Genomic DNA, 25238 nt, shown 5'->3' with positions numbered 1-25238 from the left:
ACAGATCAAACATACCGGTAAACCAGCATCGTTTGCTGTGAAAGCATATAACTCTGTCCACACAGAATTAAATCCTGTGTTCCTCCGGTACTTTTCTTTGATTTATCCATAGTTCGCTCATCGAGCCGGGGGTCCCCGCGCGAGCGCCTCCAAGAAAAGGCGCTCGCGCGGGAGCGTAGCAGGATGTGACGCATATTTTAGTTGACCTAATTAAAACTGTTTTGTTTTTTATTTATGTGTCACAGTATCACCTCAAAATACAAGATACGAAACATTTTCAACCGTGCAACAAAATATAAATAGTCCTACAAATACTTTTATTTTATTTCCTTCTCATTTTTGTCTAAGCTCAAGGGAGCCAGAGCAGAGGGCTTAAAGGGCCGCATGCGGCCCGTGGGCCGCGGGTTGCCAACCCCTGCCATAAGGGAAGCGAGTCCCCACACGTGACTGTGTAAACAGATTTAGGTCCCCACAAGTATAGTAATGCTAGGCCACACACACACACGCACGCACGCACGCACGCACGCGCGCGCGCACACACACACACACACACACACACACACACACACACACACACACACACACACACACACACACACACAGCCAGTACAACCTGATCCAAGTTCTTGCCTCACTATCCTCCCTAACTTCCTCACAACATTTTAGTAAAGAAATACCAAAAGAAACAAAATATATTATTTATGATCAAAGATATTCAATTACGTAATAGGACTCACACCTATTGCTGCATTTTATTTGTCTTTAAACTCTTTAAAGCATTAAGCAAAACAGTATCCTCACTTGTTTTTGCCGGCACACTGCAGTATCTCTTTGCGTGTTATACCTCCACCTGTTGACAGGAACTCAGCCAAGCCAAGGCCAATATGCATATAGCGTAACCCGGATAACTTTCAAACTAAACATGACATGGGTAGACAAAAACAAAAAATGGCACAATTCTTAAACTTTCCGTGATGTTACCTGTGTCCCTCAGAGGTGAATCTAGTCACACATTTATTTATTTTTCCATAATCAGGCAGCTGAACAACATTGGTAAAAAATGTATACATTATATATATATATATATATATATATATATATATATATTTCTATTAATCATTTTCGGCATTCGGTTTTCGGCCAACCGTTTCCTATTTTCGGTATCGGTTTCGGCCAAGAATTTCCCATTCGGTGCACCCCTAATAAAAACCTATAAAATACAATGAAACATTAGGAAACGGAAACCTTTTCATAATGTTTGATGTCTTTTCACCCCTGAAGCATATGATGGCCTGACAACAATTGAAACCATCCAGATGTGTGTGTGTGTGTGTGTGTGTGTGTGTGTGTGTGTGTGTCAGCAATTAGTGCGGGATGCAATAACATCCCCGACTAACAGGAATAACCCGATTAGTCCGGAAATAAAATGTTTGGCAACACTACGATATTTAGCAACAGGGAAAATGCAACTTTGCAATGCCGACGATTTAGGAATATCAACCATCAGTCAGCCGTGGCATAAACCAAACCATCAGCGCGCTCTCTAGACCACATATCATCCAACAGTTTATCCGGTTTCCTTTGGACAATCAACAACTACACAGGATCAAAGCCAACTTCATGGCAATTGCAGGTATGCCCGGTGTGGTCGGTGCTATTGACGGGACGCAAATAAAAATAATTGCGCCATCAAAAGATGAGGATGTGTTCGTCAATAGAAAGAAAGTACATTCCATCAACACGCAGATTGTTTTCATTCATCATGATAGGGGGATTTGAACGGCGGTATGGGCTGTTATTGAAAGTGTTTAAGTGCTGGAAATATGCTCATTGGATAATAGTTTGCAGGGTGCTTTTAATTGCCTCCTTGATTTAATGCAATTTACGTATTTTTATTGTTTGCTCTCTCTCTTTAACGTGCATATACAACATCATTATCTTGGTCTGCACAAACTTGTCATCATGCATGTATTCTGCTAACTGCACTGTCCATAACTATTTGATAGGAATACATTTCTAGCCTAGGCTATTTCCTTGTTTTTCGGTGATTTAGTGGGCTCGTTTGTGGGATGTTGCGGAGGAGTTTCACCGAGACCGCCTGCTCTGAACAACCAATCACCGTACTGACCGCTTCTAAACTCATGCACGAGAATCGACGTAATCCATAGCAACGGCGCGTCACTCTTAGTGATTTATCCTTAGTATGAGTAGGTCTCAGCGACTTTGTGAATAACTTTTAAGAAAAAAGTCCTACGTAAAATGTTTTAGCGGTAGTTAGGAGCACTCCTAGCGGTAAGATAAAATGCTTTGTGAATACGGCCCCAGGAACATAAGAACTCATTATGGTTCTGAAACTTTGATTCAGAAAGAATGTTGCCGTGGTTTAGATTTGGATTGAGATAACTTGCCGTTTGCAGGTAAGAAATCTCAGGGAGTTTCCGTTCCCAGTGAGTGAACACAGGGGGCCTGTGTTATTTTCCGGAGGGGAGGGGAGGTGGCTTTCTCTTTCTGACTTCAGGTGCCCTGCAACCTCTCTGCCCTTCACATTCCCCAGTATCGGTTATGTGACCAGAGTAAGGCCAGAGCCACCAGAGCCTGACCGGAGGGACTCAGAAGCCTTTTTTCTTTCCTATCTTTTGTCTTTTTTTTCTGTACAGTCATCCGAGTTTAGGTATTTTATGAGATTCAGTTTCATCATAGTCTCAGAAGATTTATGTTAAATATGCTGCTGTTTGCTTTATAGCTATAGTTGGTTGTTGTTGCTAGTCAAACTGCTAAAGAAAAAAAAAGTGTCTCATTTGATATTCTACCACCCAATTAAAACAGAAGGAGTCTTACTGTCATGTAATGTATGTATTCAGCGTTTTTGATGGAATCTAAACTACTATAGAGTGGCCAAATTATACAGCTTTATTAGCTGCTGGAATAGATTTCTAACTTAAGCTACTAGTATAAGTTTGCTTGTGGCTTCAGCTTTACTTTAACCCGTGCTCGTTTCTCGGGGCCGTGGACTATACTGCGTCCCCTTGTGTAAGGTAACTTTGTTACTATGGACTGACGGCTTTGGGCTCTTGTAATATTGCACATGTGGGTTTGCACTTTATATAACAACTTCCTTTTGCACAGTAATAATGTCACTCAGCACTTTAATAGTGAACAGTTTGCACTTTATTAGGGTGATTTGCACAGTTTGGCATTGCATATATGCACATTTTTATATAATTTATACCAGTTATTGATGTAGTATTTATTAAATGATTAAACCGTATTAATTGGAATGTCGTCTGGCAAGATGCTGGTTGGGTACTCGGCTCCACCTGAAAAGAGAGGGGGTTAGCGGGAGCTCCGAAAGTGTTTATGCTTGTGTAAGGATGACAGCGGTTGAGATTAATCATTGTGTGCAAATAATATGTTTGAGCGTGTAGATATCATGATGTTAAGATGCATTAATTGTATAAGTGAACACTGAGCCAAGTTTAAATCTATCTCTTACCTACGTTGGCCGGCCGGTGCAAACGCGGAACAACGGCCAAAAACTCATACAGCAGGAAACAGCTGCAAATCCTGAAATGAAAAACAAACAAATCCTGAAAACAAATACAACCAAAAAACGCTGCATTTACAGAAATGATGCAAATTAAATACAACACAAAATCCCCGAAAACAAACTCAACAGAAAAACGCTGCAAAGTCAAAAACACATATAAACCCCAAAACACACAGTGCTCCAGGCCTCTAGGGGGCGCGTTACGTGGAAAAGTTTGATGTCTGACCAGACGTAGAGAGAACGAACGAGAGTAATGCAAATTGAAGCCGGAGGAATCAAAGTCAATATATAAGAAGGTAAGTTCTATTTCGTATATGGCTTCGCCCTCTAAGGCTATCGCTATTGGGTAATCCCCCCGCGTCCCTGCGCAGCACTGAAACACTTGTAGTCCACGCCCACCCGCAAGGTGGGCCCTACCCTCGGGCCTCTTTCCAGTATAAATAGGAAGGAGGCCCGACAATCTGCTCCCTCTTTTCTTCAGCAAACCAGCACAGTTACTTAAGCACAGAAATTGAAAATCATCATGAGCAACAACTGCGTCCGTGATTGTCCCTCGTGTGGCTCGGGATATATCATGAGCTATGACCAGCACGCAATGCGCGAATCCTGCCTGGGGCCAGAGCACGCGGACAGCCGCCGACAGGAAGCGAAGAGCGGACGCTCTAGCTGCTGCGGCCGAGGAGGACGATTGGCCCGTCCAGGAGCACATGGACGGCAGCATGTTCCTGGAGCCGAATGCCAGGCAGGAGTCGGACGACTCCTACCCCGTCTCCCTCCATGGGTCACCATGAGGCTCTCCCCTCCCCCCTCTCCCCCGGACGGGGGAGACTGAGTCGGAGCGGGTGCTGGTGTGGCGGCCGAGCACGCGGTCCCCTTCTCCGTTGCCACGGCGCTGCCGGCGTTAGGTGGCATCATGGTGGAGCTGCCGGAGATCATCGGCAAGGCGGCCGCCTGCAGAAGTCTCCCTGTTCCCCTAGGTCGGGAGAGGGTGGCTCTGGACGACATGGCCGGAGTTTTTTCCCGGGTTCAGACGGGCAGGAGTGATCCGGTCTGGCCGCGCTTCCCTGCCATTAGGAGGTACCAGGAGGGGGCGGCGGTGAACCCAAGGACCCTGAGTGCTCCGGTGGCCACCTTTGTTCCCTTCACTAAGGTGGATGGATTCACGGAGGATGGTTTCCCAACCACCCCCGCTCTGGACCCGGGCCTGACGGCGTTCTTCGGGGTTAGGCAGGCCAACTTGATCGCCGGACGGCGCCCTACGTTGGCCTCCCCCAAGGACCAGTATGTCGCCCGCCAGGCTGACCGGGGTCACCAGTGTGCGTTTCAGGCGGCGGCGGCGGCAAACAACATGGCGTTGCTGTCCAACTCGGTGGTGCCGACAGGAAGCGAAGAGCGGACGCTCTAGCTGCTGCGGCCGAGGAGGACGATTGGCCCGTCCAGGAGCACATGGACGGCAGCATGTCCCTGGAGCCGAGTGCCTGGAGCGATCCGCCACCTTGGCACCAGAGGAAGCGGAGGAGATTGGCAAGGCGGCCAGCACGGCGCTCATGCTGTGCGCGTCTGTGGCTGTCTCCCAGGCGAGGATCGCTGCGTGGATGACGCAGATCCAGCACCACCTCTGGCTGCAACAGGCGGCTGTCACAGAGCCAGCCAGGAAGGTTTTGCTGGATGCTCCGATCTGCCCGGACGGTCTGTTTGGAACCCAGTTCCTAGCACGTTGGCTGGCTCCAGCTTGCGGTGAAGTCTCAGCGGCACCAGCGCCCGCAGCAGCAGCAGCGGCCAACCCGGCCACAGCGGCAGGCGGAGAAACGCCCACAGCAACCGCAGCCGAGGCATCAGACTCGTCCGTCGGCGGCGGCAGGGGCACCGTCCCGCGCCTCTCCCCCCCCCTCAACGGGGAGTGAGGTATTCCCGCTCGTCGTCTGCTCCACGAGAGCCGCCGAGGAAGCAGAGCCGGTCTTGACGGTTTGGGGGGGATTGTGAGGGAAATAAAGAGAAAGAAAGCTAATTTTCCAACTTTTTGTCTGAGTCATCAGTATCAAATGTGTCTCACATATCCCCCACTCTGGGTGAAGCAGCTGCCTATATCGGTTAATAGCCAGCAGGGTTCGTTACAAAAGCCTGCAGGTTTTAATCTATCGAAGCTGCAGAGCTCGGTAACTAAGCCAGCTGCCTCCAATCTGTTGATTAGTAGGCAGCAGGGTTCGCTGCTGAGGCCTGGTGGTTATAACTTTTCGGTTATTAAACCACAGAGCTCGCGGCATTCCTCTGTACGAGATACGCCACCTACACACGGTCACAATAAGCCCATGATCGCCGTGGTAATGCCTCATGTGGACGTCACTGCACACACCTCCACTCATCCTCTGAGCGTGTACGCGCCTCATTATGAGAGTCGGAGTGAAACGCAGCGTGTGGAGGCTCCCTCACAGCCCTTTCGCTCTAGGCCCAACTTGGGTTGCCTCAAGGGCAGCGGCGGCGAGGGCTCTGGCGTGGCTCGTCGTCATGACGACCGGAACACATCTCGAGCATGTGCGCCCGCTCTCAGTGTTTCTCAGAGTGACAGCGCGTGTGTCTCGTGGACAGATGGATGAGCAGGCTGATCAGCAGAGTGTACACCCTGTAGTTCGCTGTGTGTGTTTGTTAGCCTATAGTAGTGAAGCCCTACGGGCACGGGTCAGTGACGTCATAGGCAGGGGATGGGGGATGGGACCAGCATGTGAGCTAGGGTTGTACGAGCATGTGAGCTACCAATAAAAGGACACGTAATTGTGACAGTTGAACTCACGTGTATTATTGAATAACACGACATGGTGTCAGAAGTCCTGTCGACATTACGTGGAGTGAGACCGAAAAAAAAAGTATTGTTTGGAGCCAATAGACGGTGAAAAGAAGAAAAGGGACATGGCAGACGAACATGCTAACGGAGATGCAGCGCGACCCGCGGCGGGACCAAGTGCTACGTTTAGCATCCAGCCACCGGAGCCTTTCGACTTTTCAAGACCGCAGGAATGGGCCAAATGGATACGGCGGTTCGAGAGATTTTGCCTGGCAAGTAATCTGAACAGTAGCTCAGAAGAGAATCAAGTCAACTCATTAATATACTGCATGGGAGATGAAGCAGGTGATATTTTACGTGGATTGACTCTCACGGCGGCTCAGAGAGACACTTACCAAGGTGTCAGGGAGGGCTTACAAGGCTTCTTTGTTGTCAAGAAAAATGTCATATGTGAGCGAGCAAAGTTTAATATGCGCAGCCAGGGAGAAGGTGAACCAGTGCACTCGTTCGTCACGGCTCTATACGCACTAGCGGAGCATTAGCTACGGCGTGCTTCATGATGAACTCATTCGAGACAGGCTTGTTGTCGGATTGATGGATAAGCGGCTGTCTGAACGGATGCGACTGGACTCAGACCTTATCTTGGGAAAAGCCATTAGCATGGCTCGGCAGAGTGAAGAGGCTAAGCAGCAACAATCTTCTCTGCGAGGTGACAATAGAACTGAGGCAAGTGACGCTAAATTAGTGGACAGAGTGTTTAAGAGCAGTAGCAAATATGCTAAAAATAAAGCTCAATCTGCTAATAGCTACCAAGCCAAGCCACAGTACAACAAGGGTAATGATGCAAAGTGTAATACCTCTGGTTGTTCTCCTTCACATGTAAAGACTGAGTGTCCAGCCAAGGATGTAAAATGCCATGCATGTGGGAAAATGGGACATTATATGTGTTTGTGTAAAGCAGCTAAAAGCGTGCATGAGATTAATGAAGAAGAGGAAAGCTTGCTCTTAGGCAGCATTGAGGCCGACAATGATCCGTGGATGGGACAGTCATTCCTCACTCCGTGTTTAAGGAGGTCTATAAGCACAAAGCTCCACCAACTCTTCAAAAGCCAAGGAAGCCACTTTGGGGTCCAGGGAAAAATCCTTTAGACGTAGTGGGCTTTGCTAGTATGCTGCTGAAGAAAGGAGAGAGAGAACTTATGGAGGATGTGTATGTCATTCGACGATGGCAAACAGCATTGCTCGGGAGGCCTGCCAGTGTAGCGCTGAAGCTAGTGGCACGACTAGACAACGTCACTCTGGACACGCTAAAGACTAATTACCCAACAGTATGCAGCGGTCTTGGAGAGGTGCGGCAGCCATATGCCATTAAGATGAAACCAGGGGCCCAACCGTTTTCTCTGAAGATGCCTAGAAGGATTCCACTGCCACTGATGGACAAAGTCAAAGAGGAACTGTCCCGCATGGAAGACCTGGGGGTGATCAGAAGAGTGGAGGAGCCTACAGATTGGTGCGCTGGCATGGTGGTGGCGTCTAAAAAGACAGGGGCTGTTCGTATATGTGTGGATCTAACAAAACTGAACGAGTCTGTGTGTCGAGAAAAGTACATTCTACCTTCAGTGGAAGAAACACTGGGAAAGCTGGCTGGAGCCAAAATATTCAGCAAGTTGGATGCAAACATGGGGTTTTGGCAAATACCTCTAACAAAAGGCTCAGCCAAGTACACAACGTTCATCACACCCTTTGGCCGATACCACTTCAATCGGCTACCTTTCGGCATAGCCTCAGCCCCTGAGCATTTCCAAAACAGGATGACAACTGAGGTAACTGAGGGACTAGAGGGGGTTGTCTGTCACATGGACGATGTATTGGTGTGGGGCCAAACACAGGAGTAGCACGACGCTCGTCTGTATGCTGTGCTGGAGAAGATCCAAAAGGCAGGAATCACCCTGAATGTGGAAAAGTGCGACATATCCAAACAGGAGGTGACATACTTGGGCCATGTGATCACTGCTAGCGGCATTAGCCCAGACCCGAGCAAGACAGAGGCTGTAAGGAAAATGGAAGAGCCGAAAAATGTGAGTGAGCTGAGGAGCTTTCTAGGCATGGTCAACCAGCTGGGGAAGTTCATACCGCAGCTAGCGGAGCGAGACAAGCCACTTCGAGACCTGCTCTCCAAGAAGAACTGCTGGCTGTGGGGCATCGATCAGGCCAGAGCCTTCCAAGATCTGAAGGACTCTCTGATATCTCCACCAGTGCTAGCCATGTATGACACAAACAGAGAAACCAAAGTCTCAGCAGACGCATCATCATACGGCTTTGGGAGTGCTTCTGCAGAAATGGGAAGAGGATTGGAGACCGGTAGCCTATATGTCACGTTCTCTCACACAGACAGAGCAGAGATACGCACAGGTAGAAAACGAAGCTTTAGGCTTAACCTGGGCGTGTGAAAGGTTTTGCAACTTTCTCATCGGCAGACACTTTGAGCTGGAAACAGATGATAAACCTCTTCTGAGTCTCCTGGGGTCTCAGGCATTGGATACGCTTCCCCCTAGGATTCAACGTTTCCGGATGCGCCTGATGCGTTATTCCTACTCAATTACGCATGTGCCAGGGTAAAGCCTGAGCCAGCAGCTAAATGAGTTGGTTCTCAACTGCAGAACATGCAGCAAGGAGAGACAAAACCCCAAAGAGCCGCTGATGCCAACACAATATCCAGGCCGACCATGGCAGAAACTGGGTGCTGACTTGTTTATGCTGGGAAGCAAGTCATATCTGCTGGTAGTGGATTATGCATCAAGGTATGTGGAAATGGCTTTGCTGACACCCACAAAATCAACAGATGTAATCCACCATCTCAAATCTATCTTCGCAGGACATGGTATACCTGAGACGCTGGTGTCAGACAACGGGCCGCAGTTCTCGGGAAGGGCATTTGAAGAGTTTGCAGAGTCGTATGGATTTAAACACGTCACCAGCAGCCCGAAATATCCACAGAGCAACGGTGAGGCAGAACGGGCTGTAAAGACTGTGAAGAGTCTCCTTAAGAAAGCAGCAGACCCATATCTGGCTCTGCTGGCTTACAGAACCACCCCACTACAGAACGGGTATAGCCCTGCGCAACTTCTCATGGGGAGGGGGCTTCGCGCGACGGTGCCAACATTACCAGCGCTGCTGGATCCTGCTCTTCCCGACGCCGAGGCTGTAGTTCTGCGAGAAAGAGAGAGGAGAATAAAGGATGCACAGCGGTACAACCTGCGTCATCGAGTGAGAGGTCTTGAGAGGCTTGCACCGGGAAAAGAGGTTCGGGTCACGGATCAGAAAGCGAGTGGAACGGTTATTGGTCACTCACAACACGCCGCGCTCCTACATTCTTGAGGGACCTCATGGGACAGTCCGGCGTAATCGCCATCATCTCATCCCCATGTACTCCTCATCAGAGCAGAGCAGCAGAGATGCAGCGGAGCAGCATTCAGGAGGTGTGCCAGAGCAGCGTATCGCCTAGTGCGCAAGATCTGCCACCTACCCCTAGAACCAGATCTGGGAGAGCCGTGGTGAGACCGGCTAGGTTGGACTTGTAAACAAACCAGCGACCTAAGGGATATATATATATAGAGTCGTACAAGACGGTACAGCTCATATCGCATCTGTCAAAGCTGGGTTTCATAATAAACTGGAAAAAGAGCTGTCCTCTTCCCTCCCAGAGTATTGTTTACCTGGGTGTGGAATTGAACTCAGCCCACATGAGAGCGCGACTCTCACGGCAGAGAGTGGAGACACTGACAGCCCTCCTTCGACGCGTCACACCCCGCAGCGTGGTGACAGCCCTCTCCGTGATGCAGCTGCTCGGCATGATGGCAGCCGGTCACGTGGTGATTTCTCTGGGTCTCCTTCACATGAGGAGACTCCAGAGGTGGTTTATTCACCTACGCATCGACCCCGTGTGACAGAAGAGGCGCATGGTGGCCATCCCTCTTTCCGTGAGTTCAGACTTAACCTATTGGAAAAGTGCCCACGTCCTGTCAGCGGGTGTGGCCCTGGGCAGAGTTACGTCACACATCTCGGTGTTCACAGACACATCTCTCTCAGGGTGGGGAGGAACGTGTATGTCGCAGGCAGTGGGGGGACAGTGGCTGGCTCAAATGTCCCCCCACATAAATGTGATGGAATTGCTCTCCGTACGGAGAGTAATTCAGCATTTTGCCCCGTTGCTGCAGAATCAGCATGTATGTATCGCACAGACAACAGAGCCGCGGCAGCCTACATCAATTGCCAGGGCGGAGTACGCTCAGCGCAGCCAGGCGGCTGTTGATCTGGGCGCGCGCACACTTGCTCTCCATCAGAGCAATGTATGTGCCCGGCAAATTGAACAAAGGGGCAGACCTCATGTCCAGAGGAGGTCCTCACCAGGGGGACTGGAGCTTACATCCCGAGCTGATCGCCCAGGTTTGGAGCCGGCTCAGGAGGGCGGAGGTGGTTCTGTTCGCCGCACGTGGGAACGCGCAATGCGCCCTCTGGTTTCAGTGTTTCCCACACAATGTTAATACTTGGGCGGGCCGCCCAGGTATATTAAGGCCCGCCCAAGTATATTTCGGACCTTTTTTTATCCGTCCGCGAGCGACGCCATCTGCGAGTGATTAACTAATGGACAATGACCCCTCGCTCTACGTCTCCTGTGCCTGTTCACTCTGCGGTTGATTAACTAGGGGACAATAATCCCCCCTGTTCGCTCTGCGATCGATTAACTAGTGTATGATCCCTCGCTCGACACCTCCTGTTCGTGCTGCCATCGCGTGGAGGGAAACGAGAAACGGAGAAGACGACGTTAATTTAGAAGACGCGGACACTAAGGTTAATTTATTTTCCTTGAACTGAAAAATGTATAATATCATTCCAGGTCCTCAAACCTTACATCTGCAGCCTGGAGAGCAACATTGAGAGCAGGTTCCAGCATATTGAAGTGCTGGGGGCCTTCAGTGTCCTGGGTCCAAAGGCAGTTACCTCCAATGGTGTAACCAACATTTAAATGTTGCAGACCCTTGCCAACAAATTCATCCCAGGGCAGGATGCCACAGTTATCCAAGAGTGGACCTCCTACAAGCAGCATGTTCTTGAAGGAACATTTAAGGTTGGTAAATACCTAAATTAATATGAACTTGACGGTTAGAATTGCTTGTTTTGACATCTGTAAATGTTTCAATTATACTGTATACTCATTTGCCCTGCCTTGGCTAATCTCTGAAGGACAAGACACAAGCTGAGATCATGCAGCTCCTGGCCAGTGAGAAGGACGAATGGGCAGAAATATACCCAAACCTCAGCCTTCTCTCTTCAGCGGGGTTGGTCATCCCTGTCTCCAGTGTAAACTGCGAGAGGGATTTTTCTACGATGAACAGGGTAAGTGTCATTCCCTGTTGCATGTCATTCTGTATAGTTCATTTAAAACAAACTGTCTGTTTTACAGGTGAAAACTGACATGAGAAACCGACTGAAAGGGGAGCACCTGGCTGCATGTATGCGGATAGCAGTCAGTGGAACAGCACCAGAGGCATTCCCATACACACAGGCGTTGGAGCTGTTCTTCAACAAACCCAGACGGATTAAGTGCTCTGACAAACAGTGACATCTTTGTACAAAATGAATATTGCCATACAGTAATGTAAAGTTAATGAATAAACATGTTGTTAAAACCTGTTGTTTGTCACATGTGTTGCACGTCACAAAGCCCGCCCCGCGGTCCGCTCGCACCGCGCTCCGCTCGCAGCCCCCCCCCCTGGCACCTTCCCCCCCAAGTATATTTCAGATCTGTGGGAAACACTGGGTTCTCCCTGTCAGCGTGTTCGCACATCGTCCATGGCCCAGGGGACTGTTGTACGCTTTCCCACAGTCCCACTGATCCCTCGGTTCCTGGACCGAGTGCAGGAAGAGCGGCTGTCAGTGATCCTAATTGCCCCGGAGCACACGGGCGCTTCCTGGTTTCCATGCCTACAGCGTACGCTGTCAGGCAGGCGGTGGGAAATTCCGTGGAGCGGGGACGCTCTCTCGCAGGTGCAGGGAGCGATCACCAGTCACCCAGTGATAGGCCAGCACTTATGGGCATGGCCCCTGAACGGGAACACTTAGAGGGGTTGGGTCTCTCTCAAGATGTTATAGTACCATTCAGGGAGCCAGGGCCGCGTCTACCAGAGCGTCCTACACAGCCAAGTGGGCAGCGTTCCAGTATTGGTGTGTAGAAAGAAGCCTGGACCCCATTACGTGCCCCCTGCCTCACGTGCTGTCATTCCTCCAGCTGTTGTTGGACAGGAATTTGGCTTTCAACACAATCAAGGTATATGCGGCTGCCATATCATCTTGTCACGTGGGTTTCGGAGCAGGGACGTTGTTCAGTCACCCCCTGACGAAATGTTTTCTGCGAGGAGTACGAAGACTCAGACCGTTATCACGCGCACTGGCGCCTCAGTGGGATTTGGCTTTGGTGTTACGAGCACTAAGCAAAGCCCCATTTGAACCGTTAGAGCAGGTTCCCCTTAAAATGTTATCCGCCAAAGTAGTACTGCTTTTGGCTCTAACATCAGCGAAAAGGGTGAGTGATTTGTCTGCTCTCTCTTTGGCTCCGTCATGCCTCCGGATCCAAGGAGATGGCAGTTCGGCTGTGTCACGCCCTAACCCAGCCTTTATGCCAAAGGTCATCACAAGCTCTTTCAGGTCAAGGGTGATCACCCTGGATGGGTTTTTTCCGCCTCCTCATAAATCGGAGGAAGGAGCCATATCTCATCTCATCTGCACTCAAAGAAAATAAATATTAGATTTACTTAATCTAGTTATGTCAACCGGTTGCACGTAACAAGGCTAATTAAATAGGAAACAGATTAGTAAACTAATAATTACTTCTTGCATTTAAGTAAATATTACCAAAGCATCTTAATTAAATGCTACATCATACAGTTATGTTGTATTTGCTTAACACAGTTATGTTGAATTTACTTAAATTGTTGTTTTTACTTAACACAATTATGTTGTATTTGCTTAAAGTTTACATTGATTTACCTAACACAGTTAGGTTATAGTTACTTAAGACAAATTAGTTCCATTTATGTTGTAGGATTGTGTTGTTTGCACTTAACATAATTTAATCCAAATTGCTTATAAGTAATTCAAATGACTACAACTCAGTATTTTTAATTCCTCACTTTATTTAACATTTTCATTTTAGACACAACATTTGCCACAACAACAAAAACACTTAACTCCAACAGCCTGTTGGTGGTAGGTACATAAATATTAATACTTTGAAACTCTTTGCCTAAAAACAGCTACTGAATTTAACAGTGATGAGAAGCCTTTTATACACATGAACAAGTAACAAGTAACTTCAGCAGTTAAGAAGGCCCACATTTTCATTTTAGACACAACATTCGCCATAAAAAAAACACAACAAAAAACACTTAACTCCAACAACCTTTTGGTGGTAGGTACATAAATATTAATACTTTGAAACTCTTTGCCTAAAAACAGCTGCTGAATTTAACAGTGATGAGAAGCCTTTTATACACATGAACAAGTAACAAGTAACTTCAGCAGTTAAGAAGACCCAGCAGCGACTACACTTCCTGAGGGTGCTTCGGAGGAACAGACTGAACAAGAAGCTGCTGGTGTCCTTCTACCGGGCGACCATCGAGAGCTTGCTGTCATACTCCATCTCTGTGTGCTGGCTGTTCAGCTGCGGACAACAAAGCCCTGCTGATTTTTTTAACTATTTATTCCCCCCGTATGATTGCTGTCCTTGGGATTACTCTTGTAATCGGTTTTTCAGAACCTACACCTTGGTTGACAGTCTGTTGCCATCCAACCCCATCAAAACTTTTTGAATGAATTCAAATGTTTGTTTCATTTCCTTGGGGTAGCTCAGATTGAGGCTGTAAATCAGTCCAAGCAGTACTGCCCATCCATTTGCCAAGTACTTCAGATCTCGCAGCACTCCAACACCCTCGATAATGACGCCAACATCCACAAGTGGTTCCCCGGGCTCTGCTTCTTCGTGTTTCACGAGATAGATTCCCAATACCATTGGCTCCATTGGTGTCGTTGCAAGTTCAACATCCTAAAGTGAGATTAGAACATAGTATTCATGATTATCAGTATGAGAACTAGCCCTGACACACAAATCCTTTTGTTGGATCCATTGTAAATAAATACATGTAGATGTAAATGTACATGAACAATATAACCAAAGTAGCAGCAAATACTTTGAATAAAAAACAAATTCAATGATTTAAGTAGTTATTTTTGCTTTTAATTTAAAGAGAACATATTATGCAAATGTTCAGGTTCAAATTATTATGTAGTGTTTCTACTTTAAAGAGTCCTCTCCTGCTGATGTTCAGGTGTATATCAGTATGTAGTGTCTCTACTTTAAAGAGTCCTCTCCTGCTGATGTTCAGGTGTATATCAGTATGTAGTGTCTCTACTTTAAAGAGTCCTCTCCTGCTGATGTTCAGGTGTATATCAGTATGTAGTGTCTCTACTTTAAAGATTCCTCTCCTGCTGATGTTCAGGTGTATATCAGTATGGAGTGCCTCTACTTTAAATATTCCTCTCCTGCTGATGATGTTCAGGTGTATATCAGTATGTAGTGTCTCTACTGTGACATGTCTCCATGCTTTAATGTTCAAAAAGCTCTGATTGGTTAGCTTGGTGGCTCTGTTGTAATTGGTCAACAGCTTAGATATGTCCCACCACTTAGCCAATCATGTTAAATGTGTTGGAGCCCTAGAAAATATAAGTGCAAGATTTTACTTGCACGACAAAGGGAGGTCACTATGTCGCAGAAGCACATAAAACGTGTACTGTTTGCACAACGGCTTTAACCGGGATTAGTAACTGCACGCAAAAATGCAAATGTATTTAACAATCCGGATTCAAAAATTGATATATGTTCATTTAATTCATTTTCTGTTTTAACAGTTTGTTTTGACAATTACTACCTGTATATAATTTAAACTCCTGAATTTTCCCACGGGATTAATAATAAAAGGTACATCTTATTTTAAATAAGCAAAGGATTTCAAAACTAGGTGTTTCATGCAGTTGATTTATACATGGAAAATGACATTATCATGTATTATTGTGTTATGATTTACCTAAATAAAAGTGAATAATGATGTGTTTGGCTATGTTTCAACTTACCAAATATCCCTTTATGAAGTTCTCGGAACTTTCATTCAGGTAAACGCAGAGCACTTTAAGGACACAGTCCCGTCGTGTTTCAACCATGGGATCCTGAGGGACAAACACATTTTCAAAATCTTCACACAAGAATACTGATTATGCTTGTGTGCTGATTTTTGGAAAGTCAAAGAAAGGGGGTCAGAGAGGTTAAAATATATTTATATGAGAGGGACAACAAGAGAGAGAGATAAAGAGAATGTGGTGTTGCAGTGCCCAAACTACACCATTTAATACAACTACATACCTTGTCCATGGCTGCCATGATCAGGCCCAAATTGCGTCCTGCTGTTTCCCCCTCCTTTTTAAAAACCTTCATCAGCTGAGCTGAATGGCGATCCAGTTGCGACATGAAGGTAGACAGCAGCGGAACGGTGGTGATGCGGGTGAATTCTGCGTTTACCTGCAACACATTGTGATACAGGTTAAAATGTGTTGTTTAAAGCTGTTGCATCTATAATAGTATCCATCAAGTGTCATAGCAGAAAGGACAGGAGTTCATCTACTGCTGTAAACCAAACAAAGAATTTCAGCTGAGGTTCTTCTCTTATACAAAAATTAAGATATTTAAAAAATCACCTCGCTCTCTGAAAACAGAGCTGGCCATCTCTCTCCGAACTCTGTGATGAATGGCATATCCTGAAGGATTTCTTGTCGTCTATAGGAAAAGGTTTTTTCCATTTTAGTTTTGATCAGCTGACTGTTCTTCTTTTTCACCTCGATTAAAAGTGCTTGTCTTTCTTCTTCAAGGCTGTCTTTGGTTTCGCCTACAGGATAATCAGGACAGTAATTGACCTCAGCTTTCCGTGGCTTCTTCACCTGGTTTGGACCTTGGGTTGTACCACGATTTTCTTTCATAGCATTTATGCTCAACTCTGTGCAGCCAATATTCCGCAGTCGGGTCCGGTAGTTAGCCATTTTGTATTTTAGGCAAATTTTCCACCCGTAGTAACCAGACACAGATCCTTGCTCCTTTAAACAAGGATGCTTTTTTATCAGAGCCAGGGCCACATCATCAAAGTCTGCACTTGATGGATACACTTTGAACTTGATCATTTCTGATGCCAAACCATCTAGAATATCAGACTTTAGTTTGGTGCTTGGAGACAGGAGAGTGCCAGAGTTCTGAAAAGCATGACTGGCCATCTGTAGCTGAACCTCTACCTCATAATTGAACTGAGGTATCGGAAAGATGTTGGGCCATGGCTGTGATCTAAGGGATGACCCTGAGGCTGCAGATTCAGGGGAGGACAATATTTCTGTGTCTGCTGCTGATGAAAATTAAGAATTGTCCTCTAATGCTCGAAGTGAAGCAGTATGGTGTGGGCCAGTGTCAGTGCCAGCGCTATTTGGTAGGTAAATTACCTTAAAGGCCATGTAATACATCTAACACAGGTGTTTTTTAACATTTAGTTTAGATATCACCAGAATAAAAATAAATAAAAATGTTTAAAGTTTGGTCATAATTAAATGACATATTCGTTAAAAACCGATGTTGGTTCCGAAGTTTGCCGAGTACGCCCCCGATCACTCCCGAACGAGCGGTGACGTCACACGTGGCAAATATTGCCATTTGATCAAATCAGTCCAAATGGCAAGCAACGCGACAACTTCAGACAGCGACAGCGATCATTCAAGCTCAGATTCGGTGGGTTATCTGGATTCAGTTACAGAAGTAGAGAGTGAACCAGCTAGCCTTTCACTTCAAGGCATCTTGCCTTATAAGTACGAGCCTCCTGCCCAGCAATCGAACAACGAGGCAGAAACTTGTGAAAGAGAAGCGGATTCCGCAGCCGGCGAGACTCGAGTCGGCAATACTGAATAGTAAATTCTGTTTTATTTAATTTGACCTGCACTAAATGTCGATCTTAATTTGTCATCTGTTCCTCACACGTCCGGCAGATATTGTTTTTTTTTTATGTTATGTACAATATTCAGGTGTACATGTCAATGCTGTGAAAGCATGCCCACTGCAGATGAATGTGTATGCTGCAGAGATCTGGCAGGTGATGGAACAAATAGACAGTTTGCAACCTACTGATCAGATAGCAGAGTCCTGCATCGGGTCGGGTATCCGCGGGTACCCGACGGGTGACCCGCAAAAAAGGTGATTTGCGGGTGGTATTTTTTCAAACGCTTTTTTCCGGGTTCGCTTCTGGGTAAAACAAAGATGATGCGGGTCGGGTTAAGGGTGTTGCATAATAAATATATTTAAACAATAATAATTTAGTTTAATGTTTAAATCCTCAGACCTCTCCTCCGCGGGACCGAGCATAATCATAACCTCTGCAGTGCATCTATCTGCTGCTGAGCGCACCACATTCTGAATGGCTGAGGTGAAGCTCTCTATAGCGGAGAATACAGCATTTTCAATAACTCTTCCTCAAGAGCGAAATCCAACGTCTGGGAGGCTTTTGGTGTCATCCTAGATGGAGAAAATAACCAACATCCCAGGCTTTTTGAGCCAAATATGCAACTGCGTGTGTTAATAATTGCACGTTTTCACTGCTTATATATATGCGGGTTCGGGTCGGGTTGCGGATCTTGTGCCGGCGGGTCGGGTCGCGGAACTAATTGGCAATATGTGCGGGAAGCGGGGCGGGTTCGGTATTGCACGTCACGGGTGCGGGGCGGGAGCGGGTCTTGAAAATCAGACCCGTGCAGGACTCTGCCAGATAGAAGACACGGACGAGAAACCAAGGTGCATTATTAGCCACCCAGGCTTTAGAGAAGGCTGTCTCAGTGTTTGAACACTGAAAATAGCGTATCTTCAATACAAACAACAACACAGAGCAGTTGATGGCCCACTACACTAGTAAGTAAATATTGATTGACCCAACTGCCTATTAGCTTTGCTTTCATATAATACTTTTAGTCGCTACAGATATGGTACACTTTTAAAGATACCATTAAACTCTTTCAAGCAGTCAAAAACAGCTTGGCTTTTATTTTTTCTGTGTATGCAAGTTCAATCTATGCTTGGGAAAAGAAACAACTACACATGTGAGGAAATATATAAGAGGTCTATGATTCTGTCAAGCAGTCATGTACAACCTCATATTTATTTTGTACAAGTAAAATACAAATATCATGTTAAAAGCCAATTTGTAACCATTGCTACATAATAGTCTACTACATAACATTTTATTTTTCTCCAAATATATTTATAATCTGTATACTTTTTTTTCATTCGGAAGTATCGATATACAGCTTATCGACTGTTTGTACGTTGGTGCTGGGGTGTACTCGGCCCAAAAATCAGAGTCCCGCTGCCTGCATGTGCTGTAACCGAGATACGGAAGACTTACCCTGAACCGGGAGGCCGCTATCAGGGATTTCAATGGCCAAATCTGTAATTTGACATAAGCCATGCAGCTGAACTGGTTAAAATGGTTTCGCATGATGTAAATAATTTACAAAGTACATCATTTACAATATTATTTTCCCAAAGAAACATGTAAATATAACAACATTTTCCAAATCACAAGTTTGTAAGATTGTATTAATTTACTGTTTGATAAATAAAAAAGGGTTCTTTTGTTAATTTTTCACTTGTATCATTTGATCTTTATTGCAGTGTACATTAGTCTATTTTGGTATGTGCGAGCCCACACATAATTAAAAGTGGTAAAAATAATAAAGATATTCAGACATAATTCATTTTTGGCCTTACTTATTTCACTTCAACTTTTATATATTTCAGTCACTAGGCAAGTTCACTGTACTCTGGTGACATTTAGCTCTAGCTGGCATAACACCTGTAGTAACTTAATTCTGACCCGAGTTTTGTGCACAATCTTCCAGCACCCATGATCAATGTTTATAGCAATCAGGAAACATTTACAGCTCACAACTACACATCGCTTCCCCATCATGAATTGTTAGATAAAAAAAGTTTAGCGAGGTCCGGTTACACATATGTTGAGCGAAAATAGCGGAAGGATACAAAACAAACAATCCAGACGAGGCTGGTGTTTGCCACGTGTGACGTCACACAGCTGGGTTAATGGCTGGCAAGCTTTTCGCTACCGGAGCGGAATAACACGGGAAAGTGGCACACCAGGGTATATGCAGGAATCCTGAGGTCAAATTTAATACCTTTTAAGACCTTTTTTAAGACCCTTTCCATACATTTTAAGACCTCATCGCAACTTTGAGTTCTAACCGGTTACATTGGCAACACACTTTACCTCACATTTACTATATTGATTGTAAGATAGCAAAACTAAACAGAGTGCAGACAGACTACTGAAGCCTCCTTTCCACATGAACTTCAACCTCTCTGTGAAGGTCAGGTTTAATGCAGTATGCTGCTTTGTTGCTTCTGTACTCTGTGCTCTTTCATTCCAGTAAAACTCCTCAGAAACCATTAGAAACCAGTATTTGACCAATAAACAAACAATTGACAAAACTTTGAATTATGAAATATATTAAACTTTGGTGAGCTTCAGCGGGGTAATGCCATATAGGAGCTCCCTCACAAATACCCAGGGGTTAAATTGGGCTGGGGCTGTCCGGGGCTAAGCCCTGTCACATAGGACGACGCTCTGACGTCATCACCCTCACACATTTGTCATATGTTTACAAAAAACAATATATATGTTAAGACTTTTCTCGTTCTTAATATAGACTATATTAGGGTCGATATGTGTTGACTTTACTTTAAAATAGCAGATCTCTGTGACCGGATATAGTTTGGCTTAGACCCCGGCCCCACAAGGACGCATACGGTAAAACGCATACGCAAGCGCAAAAAAGTCTTCCGTTCACACGCATTCAATTCATCACGTGTCCGTTCACACTAGACCGCTGGAAACACTGGAAACGCTGTAGTACATATGTCAGGCCTGTAAGTGGCGCCGCTGCCTCCCGAAATACACCAAAAGCAGCGAAGAAGACCCCGGAGCATGGTTGCCATGGTTGCCCTTCTGTTTATTCTCCGCGGTGGACGGCGTGTTCTCCTGCTGTATATCTCTCAGGTAGTCCACCAGCAGATGAAAAACACCCACCTCTCCGCCTTTTCCAAGGAACGAGGGGACCGTGCGGCAGTTTCCGTAAAAAAAATGTTCCGCCGGTCAACATGTCCGTTAAAGTTTAAATCTTCCGTACAAAATTAGGAAAGTGCCGGTCAGAGGTCTTCTTTGTTATTTATTGAGCTTTAAAACAAATTGATAACGACTGTTCTCTGTATAATAATATAAGAATATTTAATAAACGGTGACTGCCTCTCTTTTCCTCCCCCTCTTCTGACAGCCCAGCAGCAGCAGGAGACGTGGGGAGAGGGAGGCGGGCTCTTTCATCGTTATCAGAAAATGATCATATAGGGCTTACACACGGAGCCATTGGACCCCCAGAGCGTTGCGTATGCCGGTCTTCCCACCTTGGGACCCGTTACCGTAGTCGTTTATTCCCCCCCCCCCCCACACACACAGAGCGGAGCAAGGCAACGAAACTTAAAATAATAAGCAGCATTTTACGGCGCGCTATGCATGGGGCCGCCTTGTGGGGTTTCCCGACATGTCGTTTCAGTAAATTAAAGGGTGTTTCATGTTGTCGTTGCTGTGGGACTTCTTAATACCTTGGAAAATGCCATTTAATACTTTTTAATACTTTTTAAAAGCCTTAATTTTCGCTAAATTGATTTATCAACTTTTAATACTTTTTAAGACCCCGCGGACACCCTGAATTGAGTAAGTGTAGTTGGTTACATTCCACCACTGATCTTAAACACGGCATGCGCTTTGAGCTGAAGCAAACTTAGAACATTGTTTGTTTTTAACTGACAAATCCTACTCGTTTAGCCTTCAACTTATTTGGAGACGTGAAGGATACTTACTGTACTTTTGAGCCGCTGGCTTTCATCTATACATTTGGCTCTCCTCAACAACTTGGAAATCTGAAATTCAAAGTAGGAGAATTAGTCACAAAATGAACTTAATGCCAAAAATTAAAATGTGTATATTGTACTGTTTTAACATGTATGACTTATCCTATACCATGAATCACCCTATTATATCAATCCTACTTTAATATGTACTTTGTTTTTTGATCACACACACACACACACACACACACACACACACACACACACACACACACACACACACACACACACACACACACACACACACACACACACACACACACACACACACACACACACACACACACACACACACACACACACACACACACACACACACACACACACACACACACACCTTTCAATAAGAGGGAAAACAATATGATATTTATAAATTCTGAGTTTTCTTAGAATTAGAAATTAAAATGTCTAATTCACCCAAAAAAAACACGTTTTCGGGTGAATTCCGTGTCTATTTAAGGGCTGTCCTATGGAGTCGACAGTCACGCTGGCGTTATCAGATCACATGACCTGTTCAAGCAGGTGCCGCATAAAAACAATAGTCCGGACAACAATGCCGTTTGTTTCCGTCGAAAGTGCTGGCTTGAAACTATTTGCCAGTCTTTGTTTCATGCAAAAAGACCCAGTAAACAGGGAGATACGATTATATAAAGTTAATACAAATAAAAAATGTCGCACACTCAAAAGTATGAAAAATGGAAGCACATATTTTAATATCTTCGCCGTATTTTATCATTTTACGAAACGGAAAATACTAGAAACTGTAGATCCTGCTCAACAGGATGTATTTACCAGGGAGGGGGTGAGGTAATCTGGTAAACGGAGTGATACGAAGCGAGACGAAGAGGGACGGCGGGAACCGAAGAGAGACGCGAAGATATACGAAGACAGACGGCGGGAGACGGTGACTGAAGTAAAGTGACAGACAAACGGACAGAACTTGAGAAAGGAGGAAAAAACGCCTATGGATACACCTGTTATTTGTTCATAAAATGTGTATATAGGTTCATGCTACCTCAATCAAACGTTCACATTATCATAGTGACATCCCATGTATATATTTCCAGCTTTCAAATGGTTTCGTTGTGCATGTTTGTGTTACCTATATAAAAAATAATATCATTTTCAAAATCCGTTTTTATGTGATTTTGTGTCCCAAATGTTCATATAGTATCTCAAAATGAAAAAAAAACTATAATCAAAAACCAGGCTCTCAAATCTTTAAATCAAGCACATTTAAAAAAAATTAAAAAAGAGGGAAAAAACGTGTCTTAAGGTAAAAGTTAAGCTAACATTACTAATTATAACCACATCAAGCTAAAATCATTAAAAAAAACATAACGATTGAGACTTCTACAGACAACGCTTGAAATGTCACCTCTTTTGTGACATATTTACACTTTTAAGTGCAAGGGAACATTATTAAAAAGTGGCCGTTAAGCTAGCTGTTAGCTAGGCTGCACCGCTTTTAAAATCTATCATCAAAGTATACAGTTGGTAGCAGGGAAATCAAAAATACACATCAACTTTTGTATTTCAGGGACCGTTTGTGTTTAATATATGTTCATATTTAAGAGACTTACCATAAAATAGCAGGATGGCACAGGAGAGTGATAACATGCGGCTCTGTCATCCAGATCTCAGAGTCGGAGAATCCAAATGGCGCATGTCCCCGGTCGTACAGCGAATGTGCTGAGAAAGTACGGCAAGCACTTTGGGACAATCAGCGCGTTTTAAATAACTTTACCATTTAAATACAACACAACATGGTAATGAAATCCCAAAACGTTGAATTTGTACATAAATGCAATTAAAGTCTCTTGATTTAATTGTTAAAAGTGCATTTACTTAGTAGTTTCAACATAGAAAAAGCAATTAATGCAAACAACATGCATATTTCATTTCTTAGAGTGTGTCTGGGGCGCGCACGGCGGCCTTGCGCCGTTCTCAGCGCCTGTTTGTGCACTATAGAGAGCGCTCGATCGGGCAACCTCTGTCTACACAACGGCTGTCACACTGGCTGCGTGAGACTGTGTCACGGGCATATGTCTCCTCTGGGGTGGAGCCCCCGGAGAACATCAATGCACACTCCACCAGAGGAATTTCCTCCTCCACGGCTTTGCACGGAGGAATGTGGAGTGGAAGATATTTGCACTGCTGCATCTTGGTCTTCCCCCTGTTCATTTATTCATTTTTATTTGAGGGATGTCTCCCATTCCTCTCTGACACAACCTGTCCTGGGTGTCCTGTCGGAGTGATTCACGTCAGGGAGCCAGCTGTGTGCCTCTCTCCTGCCTCTCGGCACGCGGAGAGCGGCCCTTTTCCCCTCTTATAGGAGGGATGTTCCTTTTTCCTCTGACACATTTTGTACGGAGTGCCTGGTCAGAGTGAGTGACGTCAGGGATCCAGCTGGGCGCTCTCCTACCTGTCTGACACGCAGAGAGCTGCTGTTCCCCCTCTATGATCGCTGGGCAAGGTGGGACCTTCGTCTCTACTTTCTCACAGCGGCTGGTATGTATTGTTCCCAGCCTTCACCCCGTCAGGGAAGATAGGCATGTTTTGCCATGTTCCAGGGACGGTGATGCGCCATTACGCATGGCACAACAGGCATGGGGTGTTATTTAGCAGGTGTGTCTGTGCTTCTAGTGCCGGGTGGACCCAGTGGGGCCCAGACTACATCATCCTTCGCCCTTAACTCAATAGCGATAGCCTTAGAGGGCGAAGCCATATACGAAATAGAACTGAGGTTACCTACTGTAACCCCAGCTTCTATGAGTAAATGGCGCAGCCCTCTAAGTGCTGGGCCCCACTGGCTCTACGAATAGCTAAAGAAAAGTTATTTTGTATGGGAGCAGATTGTCGAGCCTCCTTCCTATTTATACCGGAAGGAGGCCCGAGGGTGGGGCCCACCTTGCGGGTGGGCGTGGACTACAAGTGTTTCAGTGCTGCGCGGGGGCGCAGGGGGATTACCCAATAGCGATAGCCTTAGAGGACTACGCCATTTACTCATAGAAACTGGGGTTACAGTAGGTAACCTCAGTTTTGTTTTGTTTTGATACAAAGAGTGCCATCTTTACGCAGCTAGCGTTAGCTTGTTTGGTAAATGAGCGTGCCAGTCAAGAGACAGCATTGTGCACCTAAATGTAACTCTTGACATCATATACTGTAGATATATTATAGGTGCAGAGAGGAGTTGGTTTATTGTGCCCCAATGTAAATCCTAATGTGAGAGTTAAAGGACGGTCAACAATATAATGTACCTTGGTCAGTTTGGATTTATTGTGGCATTTATTCTTAAAGTGAATTTATTTTATTTCAGTCAGTCATTTGTGTGTATGCAGGTGTGAGACATTTCCAAATGATACCCACAACATCTTACATCTTAGTGAAGACGATACAAAAAACACCCACAAATATTTTTCAAGGAGATATTGTTTGTTGCATCCATTTCAAATGTTTACAAGGATTGTGCAGGAGTATGACAAAAGTACTGTTGTCAGTTTAGAATCCAATGTATTAAAAAAAAAAAACAGGAAGAGGATCGACATCCTTTTGTAAATATGACTGTCATGCATATATTATGTATTTGAAAGTAATTATTCACCTGTCTTCTCACTGCAGCAACTACACAAATGTGTATGCACCTATCATTATTGATAGCCAGTCTGAGCCAGAAGACAAAATGGAGCAAAGGTATTAATTGTTACTATTACCACTTAATTGTTCTATTCTATACTGTAAATCTTATTACTTGCTTCATCATTTAATATTACAATACATCACTTTGTCTTTCCCAGCACAGA

The 25238-nt window shown here is 45.3% G+C and overlaps 2 protein-coding genes across 4 annotated transcripts; one reads left to right on the top strand and one right to left on the bottom strand.

Annotated features, from left to right (window-relative positions):
* The first annotated feature begins 1368 nt into the window (after positions 1-1368).
* On the top strand, positions 1369-11966 carry LOC307037942 (zinc finger protein 862-like). 2 transcript variants are annotated; one of them, XM_079679176.1, is made up of 4 exons: positions 1369-1633; positions 11224-11454; positions 11571-11723; positions 11791-11966. In XM_079679176.1, exons 2-4 carry the CDS (start codon positions 11353-11355, stop codon positions 11947-11949), a joined length of 414 nt encoding a protein of 137 aa, XP_079535302.1. In that variant the 5' UTR covers positions 1369-1633; positions 11224-11352; the 3' UTR covers positions 11950-11966. The 2 variants fall into 2 exon arrangements, with proteins under 2 accessions (XP_079535302.1, XP_079535301.1); XM_079679175.1 differs by lacking the exon at positions 1369-1633 and having other exon boundaries at positions 10387-11454.
* Positions 11967-13499: 1533 nt separating this feature from the next.
* Positions 13500-23148, bottom strand: LOC307037940 (uncharacterized protein). 2 transcript variants are annotated; one of them, XM_079679172.1, is made up of 6 exons: positions 23019-23148; positions 21388-21447; positions 16131-16209; positions 15799-15954; positions 15513-15605; positions 13500-14427 (listed from the first exon to the last, which is right to left on the bottom strand). In XM_079679172.1, exons 2-6 carry the CDS (start codon positions 21411-21413, stop codon positions 14143-14145), a joined length of 639 nt encoding a protein of 212 aa, XP_079535298.1. In that variant the 5' UTR covers positions 21414-21447; positions 23019-23148; the 3' UTR covers positions 13500-14142. The 2 variants fall into 2 exon arrangements, with proteins under 2 accessions (XP_079535298.1, XP_079535297.1); XM_079679171.1 differs by lacking the exon at positions 16131-16209 and adding an exon at positions 22228-22343 and having other exon boundaries at positions 23019-23117.
* Positions 23149-25238: the final 2090 nt, after the last annotated feature.

Source organism: Notothenia rossii (genome assembly GCF_949606895.1).
Source record: "Notothenia rossii genome assembly, chromosome: 4".
NCBI lineage: Eukaryota > Metazoa > Chordata > Actinopteri > Perciformes > Nototheniidae > Notothenia > Notothenia rossii.
This window is presented reverse-complemented; position numbering and strand designations above follow the sequence as displayed.